General features: G+C 44.1%; 1 protein-coding gene across 7 annotated transcripts in view; it reads right to left on the reverse strand.

Annotated features, from left to right (window-relative positions):
* Positions 1 to 15,917, reverse strand: part of ACSL6 (acyl-CoA synthetase long chain family member 6) — a 658,958-nt gene that overhangs the window by 170,189 nt on the left and 472,852 nt on the right. For all 7 annotated transcript variants that reach the window (XM_040405103.1, XM_040405087.1, XM_040405095.1 and 4 more), the window contains one exon: positions 2,347 to 2,398. In XM_040405103.1, coding sequence (XP_040261037.1) covers positions 2,347 to 2,398 — 52 coding nt within the window. The remainder of the gene's footprint in view (positions 1 to 2,346; positions 2,399 to 15,917) is intronic.

The following is a 15,917-nucleotide window of genomic DNA, read 5'->3' on the forward strand; positions in this document are numbered from 1 at the left end:
CTCAGATCAGGTTCTCCATTACTTTCCCCAGATTACTATAGTACCTTTCATATTGCAGTCCATCGCTGATTTGCTCCAAAAAACACTTTTATACCATATGGTAATTAGGTTCTGAAGGTGCCCAGGGGCGGCGTTCATGCGGCTGGTGCCCAGGCCCCTGGGCGCTTTGCTTACCAAACTCCTCCTCTTTCACCCCTCTGGCCCGCCCTTGTTTAATCTGATTAACTCCTCCTCTCCATCTGAAATCCCGTCCCTCCGCCGGCTGGATCGGGTTGCGCAGGCTGGACCATGCGCATTGAAAGTCCCTGTTCCTCTGCCCATAATGGGCAATGCAGTGCGCACGCGCCGGGAATGTGTGGAGCGACAAGGACGCGGGATTTCAGACAGAGAGGAGGAGGTAATCAGAATAAACAAGGGCGGGCCAGAGGGGTGAAAGATGAGGGGTTTGGTAAGCAAAGCGCCCAGGAGCCTGGGCACCGGCCGCATGAACGCCACCCCTGGGCACCTTCAGAACCTAATTACCATATGGTATTAATGTGTTTTTTGGAGCAAATCGGGGATGGACGGCAATATGAAAGGTACCATAGTAATCTGGGGAAAGTAATGGAGAACCTGATCTGAGTGGTCTGTAATGGTCATATTCGGTGAAAGACTCCCTTTAAGGTAATTGCCTTTTTGGAAGGCAAACTAAACCTTTGGCCCAGCCCAAGGTCCAGAGCACTCCAGATCAGGTTTTCATTAAGAATATCTCTGTACTTTGCTCCAATAAGCTTTCCCTAAACTCTAACCAATCTCCCTGGCACAGCCACTTAACCCCCCCTGGCATGATGCTGCCATCACATGCTTCACTATTGTGATAGTATTGAATGGTGGAGTGCTGCAGTGATGGTTGAACTTCAGACACAGGATCTTTGAGCTCAGCCAGAGTGACCATTTGGTTCTTGGGCACCTCTCTTAACAAGGCCCTTTTCCCTCAATTCCTTAGTTTGGTGCGGTGGTTAGCTCTAGGAAGAGTCCTGGTTGTTCAAACTTCTTCTATTAAAAAATTATTGAGGCCAATATGGTCTTGGGAAATGTGCTTCCTGTCATGCCCTGCTCAGGTTATGTGCGGAGGTCTGCCAGGTTAGCAGCACGTGTGTAATTTTTTGTTTGTTTTGGGTTTGGAGTTGTATCCGCCTCCCTTCAGGTGCACTGGGTGGGGTCGTTTGTGTACGCCCCTTCCCAGTGTCCTGTGCGGGTTATAGCTTCTTTCTTGCTCTGAGGAAAGGTGGATTTGCAGTTTCTGCTCAGCTACAAGATAAGTTGGTTTTTATTTTCCTTTTGTGTGTTCTGTCTAGGGCTGTTAGAGAAACACCTGCCTCCTCCAGGTCCTAAAGAAGCAGGGTGCCTCTTTTCCCCTTTCCACCATCTTAGGGACTTTAGGGAATCTACAGCCTTAGGCATGGGGGCACGTTTATTCCCACCATTAGGGTCTGAACGTGGGCACAGCAGTCCAGGGAGAGCTGGTAGGGAATTGTCAGGAGGTGACCTTTATTCCCAGCTTCTGGCCTAGACGCTTGTTTTGTGGTTTTCTCTGTGTTTTTGTATCTTGTATCCTACCCAGCGTGACACTTCCACAATCCTGTCTCTGATCTCTCAAATCAGTTCTCTTATCTTCATGGCTTGGTTAATGCTCAGTGGTGTGTCTTTCCAAATCATGTACAATCAACTGAATTAACCACAGGTGGACTACAGTCAAAGTGTAATCTCAAAGATGATCAAGAGAAATGGGAGGCACTCTGTGCTAAATTTCAAGTGTCATAGCAAAGGGTCTGAAAACGTATGTCCATGCAAAATTTTTGTTTTTCCTTTTTAATAATGTTGCAGACATTTCTAAGGCTAGTTTCACACTAGCGGCATGGGACTCCGGCAGGCTGTTTCAGCGGGTGAACAGCCTGTCGATCCATGCTGCCACTAGTGCATGTCGTACTTTTATTCCGGTGGCCTCTCGGCATGCACTGCCGTCGGAAATCCGCCCCGCCCCTATTATAGTCAACGGGGCCGGATCGGTATTCCAGGGGTGGCGTGCACTAGCAGCAGCACGGATCAGACAAGCTGTTCACCCGCCGGAACAGCCTGCCGGAGTCCCTTACCGCTAGTGTGAAAGTACCCTAAAATTCTCTTTTCACAATGTCATTATGATGTATTGAGTGCAGATTAATGGGGAAACACTTTTAGCATAGGGCCACAACATAACAAAATGTGAAAAAGGTGAGTCCTATAGACTTCTAAACATACTGTATGTATTGTAAATGCTAATCACAAATTTCTCTTCTTTAAAGTAACAGTTAATCCATACTTACTCACCTGTTGTACCACTGGTGAAACACACAATAGACAGATCTTCGGGTGTAGGTGGCTGCAAAAAGATTTTTTTTTAAAAGTCACATTGGAGGGGACCAGAAATCAATTAACTGTAGTTATAGATAATTATATCGACCATAGGAAAAAATTTAAATGCTTAGTAGCCTTTGCGGAACAGTTTCAGCAATTATTTTATTGATAGCCCATTAAAAGGGTTGTGCAGTCAGACTTAATTCAGCCCAACAATTAGCTGATTATCACAGGTCTACCTTCAGAAAGCCTCATCTATCAGTTGTTATTGCTGGAGGGGGGGGGGTGCATCTGGTCATAAATTTCCCCTGGAGCAGCTGCTGTATATGTAGGGGGACACTAATATACTTTCATTGGGTATTAAAGTGTGACAATGTATTTTTTGTTCATTTAAAGTCTTTTTAGACCGAAAGACTCAGAATCATATCTGTATTCCAAATCATCAAGGGTGTATTAAAATGTGAACATGTACTTTCTGGTCACTTGGACTACATTTGGTATCTGTGTTTTTATGGAAAAGGACAAAGCTTTTAATTCATTATATAACAAATGGAAAGATGGGTACGTCTTTGAGACAAAATGCCAAAGGGTATGAAGCGCAGGGTAAACTAAAATACAACACTAGATATCAACGTTGGGTAGATTTTTTAATAAAAGTGACAGTAATGGTGTTAAGTTTTATTAACAACAATCAAAAGGCATATGATTACATTGATATTATTGGTTAAAAGGTTTATATTGTTTTTCTCTTAGGGTACTTTCACACTTGCGTTGTTTGATTCCGGCAGGTAGTTCCGTTGCCTGAACTGCCTGCCTGATCAGGCAAACTGTATGAAAACGCATGTCATTTTTTCTTACTGATCAGGATCCTGATCAGTCTGAAAAATGCCTGATCAGTCTGAAAAATGCATTGCAATACCGGATCCGTTTTTCCGGTGTCATCCGGCAAAACGGATCCGGTATTTTATTTTTTTACATTTTTAAAGGTCTGCGCATGCACAGACCGGAATACCGGATTCGTCAATGCGGCAATTTGAATGCTGGATCCGGCACTAATACATTCCTAGGGGAAAAAATGCCGGCATTCAGGCAAGTGTTCAGTTTTTTTGGCCGGAGATAAAACCGCAGCATGCTGCGGTATTATCTCCATCCTAAAAAGTCAAAAAGACTGCACTGAAGACATCCTGATGCATCCTGAATGGATTGCTCTCCATTCAGAATGCATTAGGATAAAACTGATCAGTTCTTTTCTGGTATAGAGCCCCTAGGACGGAACTCTATGCCGGAAAAGAAAAATGCTAGTGTTAAAGTACACCACAATGTATACAGATGTAATAGAACTAAAGCCAGTACTCTCTGCTCTGCACTGATGAGGGGCAATTAACCCAAAACAGCTGTCTGCAGATGGCTGGCTTATTTACTATCTGAGTCATGTCTCAAGGCTTATTTAAAGAGCTAAACATTGACTTATAGGATAGCTGCCTTACATCTGGTGGCATTAGAGGCAGAGCTTGTTAAGAGCTCATTTGCATCCCTTTTTTCTCAGAATTCCAGAGGAGCATGCATGGCCTATAAGTCTCCTCACAGCGATTAGATTCAGAACTGAACCCGGACATACCCTTTTTTTCACCCAGACAGCCCCCCTGAGGCTAGCATCGGAGCATCTCATGCTCCGATGCGCTCCCGTGCCCTGCGCTACATCGCGCAGGGCACAAGCTTTTTTGTTTCCAATAACACACTGCCGGGCGGTAACTTCCACCCGGCAGTGTGTTCGGTGACGTCACCGACTCTGAGGGGCGGGCTTTAGCTCTGCCCTAGCCGTTTTACTGGCTAGGGCAGAGCTAAATCCCACCCATCAGTGCCAGTGACATCACCGGGGTTCCTGTCAGCCCCATGGAGAGCCCCAGTACGTCACCGGAACTCCTAAAAATGCCTTTGCCCTGTGCAATTTAGCGCAGGGCAAAGGAGAGCATCGGAGCATGAACTGCTCCAATGCTCATGTCAGGGGGGCTGCCGGGGGGCAAATGGAGGTATGTCCGGGTTCAGCTCTGAACCCGGACAACCTCTTTAAGGCGCTCTCTCCTCAAGGAGAGATTGTACCCCCTAAAAGAAAGTAATATAGGTAGCATTGCTATCACGAGATAAAGGCCATCCAAGATCATTGAAAAAAAAAAATATTGATTGCCATTGTTTATTTAATGTGTCAAGAATGAAGATGAAGACCACCATGAGGTGTAAATTGCTAAATATATTGTCACGAAATAGCCAGTGTCAACCCACTGTGTCACATGACCAACCTTCTCTAAAGGTGCTGTCAAACTGAACACCTCATTCTTTGCAGTACCCCTGATGGTGGGGACTTTGCCGAGGGGAACACCAGGTGCTACCTCTTAAGGTGGATTAGTACACTAAGCAGCTGGTCTAGGCAGACCAAGGAGTACCAGAGCAAGGTACAAGAGGTACGGACGTAGTCAAAAGGCCGAGTTGTAACCAGGAGCGACTGTGCAGGACCAAGGACAAGGCATAGTCTTACAAGCTATGGGTCAGGGCAGGCGGCACAGATACAGGTCCATGTCAGCAACAGGAGAGTTGAGACATAGCAGGCAATGATCAGACAGACAGCAAAATCCAGAAGACAAGTACAGATCAGGAATACAGGAACTCTTTGACACTCAGGCTCCCGGGAAGGGGGCTGGACCACTTACAGTCAGGTCCATAAATATTGGGACATCAACACAATTCTAAATTTTTTGGCTCTATACACCACCACAATGGATTTAAAATGAAACGAACAAAATGTGCTTTAACTGCAGACTGTCAGCTTTAATTTGAGGGTATTTACATCCAAATCAGGTGAACGGTGTAGGAATTACAAAAGTTTGCATAGTTGCCTCCCACTTGTTCGGGGACCAAAAGTAATGGGACAATTGGTTTCTCAGCTGTTCCATGGCTAGGTGTGTGTTATTCCCTCATTATCCTATTTACAATGAGCAGATAAAAGTTCCAGAGTTCATTTCAAGTGTGCTAATTGCATTTGGAGTCTGTTGCTGTCAACTCTCAAGATGAGATCCAAAGAGCTGTCACTATCAGTGAAGCAGCCCATCATTAGGTGGAAAAAACAAAACAAACCCATAAGAGAGATAGCAAAAACATTAGGCGTGGCCAAAACAACAGTTTGGAACATTCTTAAAAAGAAGGAATGCTACTACACTCACCTAAAGAATTATTAGGAACACCATACTAATACAGTGTTGGACCCCCTTTTGCCTTCAGAACTGCCTTAATTCTACGTGGCATTGATTCAACAAGGTGCTGATAGCATTCTTTAGAAATGTTGGCCCATATTGATAGGATAGCGTCTTGCAGTTGATGGAGATTTGAGGGATGCACATCCAGGGCACAAAGCTCCTGTTCCACCACATCCCAAAGATGCTCTATTGGGTTGAGATCTGGTGACTGTGGGGGCCATTTTAGTACAGTGAACTCATTGTCATGTTCAAGAAACCAATTTGAAATGATTCGAGCTTTGTGACATGGTGCATTATCCTGCTGGAAGTAGCCATCAGAGGATGGATACATGTTCTCATTCTGTTTACGCCAAATTCGGACTCTACCATTTGAATGTCTCAACAGAAATCGAGACTCATCAGACCAGGCAACATTTTTCCAGTCTTCAACAGTCCAATTTTGGTGAGCTCGTGCAAATTGTAGCCTCTTTTTCCTATTTGTAGTGGAGATTAGTGGTACCTGGTGGGGTCTTCTGCTGTTGTAGCCCATCCGCCTGAAGGTTGTGTGTGTTGTGGCTTCACAAATGCTTTGCTGCATACCTCGGTTGTAACGAGTGGTTATTTCAGTCAACGTTGCTCTTCTATCAGCTTGAATCAGTCGGCCCATTCTCCTCTGACCTCTAGCATCCACAAGGCATTTTTGCCCACAGGACTGCCGCATACTGGATGTTTTTCCCTTTTCACACCATTCTTTGTAAACCCTAGAAATGGTTGTGCGTGAAAATCCCAGTAACTGAGCAGATTGGGAAAAACTCAGACCGGCCTGTCTGGCACCAACAACCATGCCACACTCAAAATTGCTTAAATCACATTTCTTTCCCATTCTGACATTCAGTTTGGAGTTCAGGAGATTGTCTTGACCAGGACAACACCCCTAAATGCATTGAAGCAACTGCCATGTGATTGGTTGACTAGATAATTGCATTAATGAGAAATAGAACAGGTGTTCCTAATAATTCTTTAGGTGAGTGTATATCGCTGTCGGCTAGCGGCATGACGTAGGTGTGCCGCGCTCCTACTCCGGCTGCCCTCTCCTCTCTCTCCCCGCCTCGTTCCTGGATGTCGACCTTGAAGGAACGCCGACCCCAGGCCAGCCCTGGCTAGTCGAGCCCAGATGGGATTGTGACCTGACTTAACCCGCCGCCTGTTGCCCGCTGTGACCCGCCGCCTGCTGCCCGCTATATGTTGTCTGCCTTGACCCGCCGCCTGCTGCCCGCTGCCTGCCGTGACCCGCCGCATGCTGTTTGCTGCCTGTGAAGTATTGGGTGCTGGAGCTGGTAAGCCTCTTGAGATGTTGGGCTGCGGCTCCTGTGGGTGAAATAGGTGTCCGGTGTCCTGTGGGTGAAACTGGTGTCCCGATCCCGATGCCAAACGTACTGACCTCCGGGCGCTGTTGGGAGACGGCAGAGGTTTGGTGCTCCCGGCGGGGGGCGATGTGAGGCCTGCTCGTGTCTTTTTCCCGGGTCGTCTGTGGTCCCTGTTGGAGAGCCCAGCTGCGAGTCCTGGGGCTGTCAGCTGTGTGGTTCTCTGTGGACGCTGGAGCTGGATGCTGTGAACTCAGTGGAACGGTCCCCCTCTTTGTTGAAAGTACAGATGAAGAGTTAAGGCCCATAAGGATTCCCTCCGATTGACAGATGCCTGGACCCTTTTCCTTTTCCCCTTGGATGGACTGCCCCTCCTGATAATCTCAGCCGCTAGCGGGGAATTTAGTTGGGCGTTCTGACATCTCATCGGTGTGGCTGGAAAGTCATACTTTTGGGGCCTCAGTTTGATAGCAAGAAGGTGCGCCCACTAGGTATCCTGCTGCCGTACTCAGTATATGGGACTCACACTCTAAACTTTAACTTCAACAATGTATTCAGACACTTAGTGGTTCTGCTCCACTTTCGTTTATATGATTGTTATATAACTGCTGGCAACCCTATTTAGCCTGTTAGTGGTTCTGCTCCGCTTTCGTTTATATGATTGTTACATAACTGCTGGCAACCTTATTTAGCCTGTTATTTGGGGGATGTAAGCATTCAGTCCGCACTTAGCATGAGCGCTTTTGTGTACTTGGTAATATTGGTGATTGGCGTTCTGTATATATATGAGATATTAGTTTGTGGGATATTCACTGATTTGAACACGCTATTCAGATTTATTAGATACCTGGTGGTTGGGCCTGCTTTTCCCTATATGACCTCTGTATGGTCTCTGTCAACTCGACTTAGCCGGGTAATTAGGACATTTTAGCTTGGGTGCTCTTATGTTATAGTGACGCATTATTTACGTCTCTTTTTTCCATAGCCATCCGGCAATACCCGGGGGCAAAAAAAAAAAAAATTGGGGATTTATAGGGAAGAGAGGTATTGTTTTGGGTGGTTCTGATATGTAGGGGAATTTATTCAGAAATTTATATGATCTCCCCCTGAAGAGTACTCTACCATTCTTTCTGGGGCTTTGAACTGTGTTCATAGTTGGGGCGTTGAACTGTGTTCATAGTTGCAATATATCGACTTATATAAAAATGCCACCAAAATTTCGTAAATCAGGAGGATTGACCTCTCCAAAAGGTGGATCAGGGGGGAGCCCACAGGCCCGATTAGACAAATTTTTGAAGTCACCACCACCCAAAACTAGATGAAGTGTACAGAGATCTGCTCCTCAGACTGAGCCAGGATTAGATAATACGGACCGGTTAGAACAGGGCTTATCAAAGACCAGTTCCTCCCACAGTGAAGGCTTTGAGAGTATTAATAAAAAACTGCAGGATATACTGGGAGTAGTAAATGCTACTAGTACCTCGGTTGCAGAGTTGGCCTCTTCCCTCGCAGTAGTACAAGGGGACGTCACCATAATAAGAGACGAAATGACGAAGCTGAGACTAAAGGTGAAGGAATTGGAATCTGCAGTTAACTATGTCACTGTAGAGAATGGTGTATTAAAGAACAGACTAGAAGAAGTAGATGAAGACCGTTCTTGGTTAAGAAGGAAAGTGGTAGAGCTGGAGGATAGGTCTCGCAGATATAACCTGCGGCTAGTAGGGTTCCCAGAAGGGGTAGAACAGGATAACCCGTCAAATTTTTTCCAGAAGTGGTTGGTAGAAAGTTTGGGGCCAGATTATGATGCATCTACCTTCTGTGTGGAAAGGGCCCACAGAATCCCCTTTAAAAAACCTCCTCCAGGGGCCCCTCCTAGGGAAATCTTGGCAAAATTTGTTTGCTCAAAGGACCGGGACTGGGTTCTTAGACGTAAAAGAGAAGTAACAGAAACACAATTTGATGGTAACTTGATATCAATATTTCCCGACTTCTCGCGAGAGACCCAAAGTAAAAGAAGATCTTTTTTTTTATGTGAAAAAAAGATTGATTGCAGCCAAGATTAAGTATTCAATGCTATATCCCGCCAAATTGAGAGTGGTATATAATGATTCTGTCCGTTTCTTCTCCACACAGGCGGAGGCTGTGCAATGGCTGGACTCAAGAGGTCTATGAAATAGCATGAAAAGGTGGCGAGGAGGGAGGTTAATGAGGGGAGGTGGCGGGGGGGGAGGTTTGGTGGAAGGAGAGAGGTTGATGGATATTGTGAAATGCCTTGTCAACCATGCAGGGGGGTTTCTGGGGATGGGTTTAAGGGAGGGATTTACTGCCGTCGTTTGCTTCGTAGTTATGCGTGCCTCTCTGTTAAGATGGGGGACTTGGAATTACCTCTATTCATAGGACATGCCGTGTAACATTCTATTCTGGAATGTGAGAGGGCTGGGAGACAGAGTGAAGAGGACGGTGGTATTTGATCTTGTGGTTCGTCATCTGCCTGTGATTGTGGTACTATTAGAGACCCACGCAACATTAGATAGGATCTATACACTGAAAAGGAAATGGGCTTCTCTTGAGTACCACGCTTGCTACTCTTCTTATGCAAGAGGTGTCAGCGTATATATTCATCGTGGGATGGAGTTTCAACCGCTAGATAGTGTGATTGATAAAGAAGGGAGATATGTATTCCTTCACGGGTATTGGAAAGGGCAGGAGGTGATATTGGCCTTTATTTATATCCCCCCACCATTTAAATCAACGGTTTTTTCACAGCTAAATTGCTCTATTCGATTTTTTTTGAATATTCTCTATATTGCTATAACTTCGTTTTTTAGAATATTCATAATATTCTAAAACAAGAATATATAGCAATATAGCGAATATTCAAAAAAAACGAATATAGAGCAAAATTCGCAAACACTACTACTCCTAAAGTCAAGTATATTGCAGCCTTCTTATTGGCCCACAATCATGTGTACTGATAAAAAAAAAAATAAAGAAAAAATTTGAATATTCGAAATTTCGAATATATATAACTATATTCGAAATTTTCGCGAATTTTCGAAGTACCTATATTCGCGATAAAAATTCGAAATTCGAATATTCGTGATCAACACTATTCCTGAGAATGAAGTATGAACCTCATGGAATCTCGGATCACTCCCCAGTTCTGATTGCGTTTGCGGAGGCCCCAACTTCAGGAAGAACCTTTAAATTGAACCCGCACTGGTTTGATGTGATAGGGGAGCAATCCCGATTAGACCAGGATATTCAGGAATTTTGGGGCTTCAATGTAGGCTCAACACATATTCATTATGTGTGGGACGCTTTGAAGGCCCATATAAGGGGCTTATACTTTAATAAAATTAATAGGTTTAGAATGGAATTACGTCGCAGGGAACAACAACTGACAGATTCAATAAGGAGTTTACGCGCCACATTAATTGACTGCAACAAGGAGCAATACATCAATCAGTTAAGGGAGGCTAATTCACAGCTTAAGACACTTTTGTATAAAAAAGCACAACACAAGCTCCTATTCCAAGGCCAGAATTGTTTTAGCGAATCTGGTAAAACGGGCAGGTTTTTGGCTCGTTTGGTGGCCAACCAGAGAGAGGCTACCAGTATAAGAGAAATTAGGAATTCACAAGGAACTGGGGTGAGATCCGCAGAGGAGATTAGGGAGGAATTTGTGAAATATTATTCTACCCTCTATAAATCTGAGTCTATGCTTAGCCGTACTGATATGGATCAATATCTTCAACAATTGGAGCTCCCCCAGTTATCTGTCCAAGATAGAGAGATATTGGACTCCCCCATTCTTTTGGAGGAACTCCAAGCGACTCTTCCCTCCCTAAAATATAATTCATCTCCCGGCCCAGATGGATTGCCGTTTGAATTGTATAGGTACCATGCCAAATCACTCCTGCCGATCCTACTTCTAGTTTTGAATGAATCCTGTGCATCCGGCTCTTTACCCCCATCATTTAGAGAGGCAGTGATTATCCTGGTCTTAAAAAAGGAGAAGGATCCATGCGATATGGGGTCATATAGACCTATATCGCTCCTAAATACGGACTATAAGATTTTTGCAAAAATTTGGGCTAATCGCCTGAAGAGGGTTATAGCTTGTCTGGTACAACCCAATCAGACGGGCTTTATCCCGGGCCGCCAAATACAGATGAGTCTATATAGGGTCTATCTGAATTTGTCTGTTGGGGGCAGTATAGACCACTCCATCCTGTCCTTAGACGCCGCAAAGGCGTTTGACAGGATGGAGTGGCCTTTTTTGTGGGCTACTATGTCTCACTTTGGCCTTGGGAATCTATTTCTGGAAATTACCCAAATGCTATATGAACAGCCGGTTGCATGAATCAATATCAACGGTATTAGTTCTTCCCCTGTTATGATGCGGAGAGGGATGAGACAGGGTTGTCTCCCCTCCTCTTCGCTCTTTTTATTGAACCGTTGGCTTGTCGGATCCGCTTAGATAATTGTATAGATGGCTTCGGGGTGGCGGGAGTGAGTGATAAAATAAGCCTATATGCTGATGACGTGATTCTGTTCCTGGATCAGGGTTGGAAAATTCTACCGTATGTGATAGAGGTAATAGAAGACTATGGTAAACTATCAGGCTATATGATCAACTGGACAAAGTCATCGCTCCTCCCGCTGAACCGGAAAGCTGTAGATGAAGGGAAGTGAGTCAGTGTTTTGGTCCCTAATGATACCTTGGATTATTTGGGGGTTAAGATTGGGGTTCCTATAAATAGGTTTTACGAGCTTAATTTGGCCCCGGTTTTGAATAAAGTTAGGGCCAAAATCAGCGCTTGGCGATAATTGATACTGGCACAGACAGATCGAATAGCACTGATTAAGATGATTATTTTACCTATAGTCTTGTTCCCGATGTGTGCTTCCCCCATTTGGATCGATGATATCTTCTTTCATAGACTGGAGACCTTGATTAACGATATAATTTGGGGAAGGAAGAGGGTGCGTATAAAGCAGAGATATTTATGGTTGTCGGAGGCAGATGGTGGGCTGTCACTACCTTTTTTTCAAGGTTATTATTTATGTGCACAGATTCAGCGTTGTTGTTATTTGAAAGAGAGCTTACTTTCACAGTATTTGACTAAAGTTATCGATAAACCAATAGAGAATATTTTTGCATGTTTGGAGACTGGGTATATGGGAATGAGGAAGTCTTTGCTGATCGCTTGCTCACTACAGAGGGTGTGGAACAAGCTGAAGGAGATCCTTAAAGTTTCCGTCCCGTTTGCTTTCACCCCTCTGTGGGAGAACAGGGGGCTGGAGGAATTCTTCAAAATTACAGATTTTGGTTATTGGTCACGTAATGGTATCAACAGGGTGTCTCACCTTTTTTATTTGGGTCGTTTTAAATCACTTTCGGAATTTGGTTTTACCGATAGTTCACTATTAGATTTATTTATGTATTCACGCTTGAAACATATATTTGAAGCCTCTAGGAATAGGGGTCGTATTTTTCCACGAGAGAATATATTCTTTGATTATTGTGACGCTCAGAAGTATGAGAAGGTGAAGATATCTAGATTATACGCTATACTCCGAATGGCACTGGCAACTGTAATGACTTTTAAAAGCCCAAGTAAGTGGGAGCAAGAGTTGAATTGCTCTCCACTACAGTGGTCCACTATCTATAGGAACGTGAGAAAGGCGACAGTTTCCAGTGCTCATAGGTTAATCCAATTTAAGATCCTCCATCGATTGTACTATACGCCCAAAATCCAAGGAAAATGTCCCCAAAATAAAGACCGGGATTGTTGCTGCCCTAAATGTGGATATGTTAATGCGAACTATGTCCATCTGCTTTGGAGCTGAAGTAAAATAAGAAAATATTGGGATGAGGTCTTCTCTACCCTACAAAAGGAGTCTTCAACGAACTATAACCCGGGGATCTTGATAGTGATCTTTGGAGATTATGGGTCAGAAATGGAAGTCCCGCCCCAGGTCAGACAGATTTGGATGAGGGGATTGATGGTGGCTAAAGCTATATTGATCAAGTACTGGGGTTCTGTCTCCCCGCCCTTGACAAGGGAGTGGGGTTCATACCTTCACCAAATTAGAATATATGAGGATATTGAAAGGAAACGGAGAGTTGCACGCAGAACTACGTAGCTATATTTAATATATTTAATATTGATATTATTTTATACTTGATTGAACGGAGTGGACGACAGCCAATGGGGGGGGGGGGGGGGGGGCGAGATACTTAGATTTCCTATTATCTCAGGTGTGAACTTAGGATGATGTGTAGAATTTGTTTATAATGATGTTCATGATTGTCATACTATGTACACCGATGTGACTAATATTGGTTCATGTATTAATATTATGATTTCTAAAATAAAAATAAAGATAAATAAAAAAAATAAAAAAGAAGGAATGCACCGGTGAGCTCAGCAACACCAAAAGACCCGGAAGACCACGGAAAACAACTGTGGTGGATGACCGAAGAATTCTTTCTATGGTGAGGAAAACATCTTTCACAACAGCTGGCCAGATCAAGAACACTCTCCAGGAGGTAGGTGTATGTGTGTCTAAATCAACAATCAAGAGAAGACTTCAAGAGAGTGAATACAGAGGGTTCACCACAAGATGTAAACTATTGGTGAGCCTCAAAAACAGGAAGACCAGATTAAAGTTTGCCAAATGACATCTAAAAAAGCCTTCACAGTTCTGGAACAACATCCTATGGACAGATGAGACCAAGATCAACTTGTACCAGAGTGATGGGAAGAGAAGAGTATGGAGAAGGAAAGGAACTGCTCATGATCCTAAGCATACCACCTCATCAGTGAAGCATGGTGGTGGTAGTGTCATGGCGTGGGCATGTATGGCTGCCAATGGAACTGGTTCTCTTGTATTTATTGATGATGTGACTGCTGACAAAAGCAGCAGGATGAATTCTGAAGTGTTTCGGGCAATATTATCTGCTCATATTCAGCCAAATGCTTCAGAACTTATTGGACGGCGCTTCACAGTGCAGATGGACAATGACCCAAAGCATACTGCAAAAGCAACCAAAGAGTTTTTTAAGGGAAAGAAGTGGAATGTTATGCAATGGCCAAGTCAATCACCTGACCTGAATCTGATTGAGCCTGCATTTCACTTGCTGAAGACAAAACTGAAGGGAAAATGCCCCAAGAACAAGCAGGAACTGAAGACAGTTGCAGTAGAGGCTTGGCAGAGCATCACCAGGGATGAAACCCAGCGTCTGGTGATGTCTATGTGTTCCTGACTTCAGGCTGTAATTGACTGCAAAGAATTTGCAACCAAGTATTAAAAAGTGAAAGTTTGATTTATGATTATTATTCTGTCCCATTACTTTTGGTCACTTAACAAGTGGGAGGCACATATGCAAACTGTTGTAATTCCTACACCGTTCACCTGATTTGGATGTAAATACCCTCAAATTAAATCTGACAGTCTGCAGTTAAAGCACATCTTGTTTGTTTCATTTCAAATCCATTGTGGTGGTGTATAGAGCCAAAAATGTTAGAATTGTGTTGATGTCCCAATATTTATGGACCTGACTGTATATAGGTGCAGGAGGGCTGGGATTAGTTGCACAGGTCACATGTGCAAAACCCTTAAATCAGGTGCTACAGGGAACAGCTTGGAAGTCATGCTGTGTCCAGGGCTAGAGGAAACCGTGAAGTCAATTCCAGGAAGGATGGTGTCTGTAAGGACAGAGCACAGGACCTCAGCGGTGAATGGGAAGACACCGGCAACTGATCACTGCCACTACCTGCTCTGCAATGCAGCCATACACAGGCAGTGATGGAGGCGACCAGAGCAGACAGTGCTCACCCAAGCACGGAGCCGGGGACTGTGGAGGGGAGCAGGGGAGCATCGGCGTCGGCAACCGCCATTGCATATATCAGTTTGTTTCTGTTTGAAGAATTATTAGCAATTGAGTATATGCTGATTTCAGTATGTGTTTATTTCTTAATATAAAGACAACTAGATAAGATATAGGGTTTAAAAAATGTATTTTGCTTAGGCAGAGGACCTCTATGGTTCCACTGGGCAATGTTACTGCCACGTAGTATACTAGCCGACCCTCTGCTGTACTACGATACTGCCAGGCTGTGTTCCAATCGAGACATCGAACTGTGAGTATAGGGCATTACCTTTTAGCTCGATTACTTATACAATTGCAGGAACCGTTGAAAGACGCAACAATCACTAATGTATTTCAATATATGATACCTCATTTCAATACTGAAGTGTCACATTGTCACACAATTGGAAACATTCAAATCCATCTATTACAATAGACAATGCAGTTTTTTTTCACAGTGGATGAACTTCTTTTACCTTTTGTTACATTTTAACCATTGCAATTCCGCTGTGGATGAAGTAATCATTGGAGGAGTCCTCACACACAGTTTTTGATTATATAGGAGGTGGAATCCTCCCTCTTCCTTCCCCTTTTTCTACATGTGGAACTTACCATATATAGGTGGAAATACCTTATATCTAAACGAATGATTCTAATTGATAGGTGCAACATTTCAAATGACCCACTAACCCAGGAGGTCAATTCTAATATTCCAATAATTCTTGACCATTCCTCTTTACAGAACTGTTTCAGTTCAGCAATATTCTTGGGATGTCTGGTGTGAATCGCTTTCTGGAGGTCACAGCATCCAAATCGGGTTGAGGTCAGGACTCGGACTGGGCCACTCCAGAAGGCGTATATTCTTCTGTTTAAGCCATTCTGTTGTATGCTTTGGGTCGTTGTCCTGTTGAAACACTCATCTTCTGTTGAGCTTCAGCTGGTGGACAGATGGCCTTAAGTTCTCCTGCAAAATGTCTTGATAAACTTAGGGAATTCCTTTTTCCTTCGATGATAGCAATCCATCCAGGCCCTGACGCAGCAAAGCAGCCCCAAACCATGATGCCCCGACCA

The sequence above is a fragment of the Bufo bufo genome, chromosome 1 (genome assembly GCF_905171765.1).
Source record: "Bufo bufo chromosome 1, aBufBuf1.1, whole genome shotgun sequence".
NCBI lineage: Eukaryota > Metazoa > Chordata > Amphibia > Anura > Bufonidae > Bufo > Bufo bufo.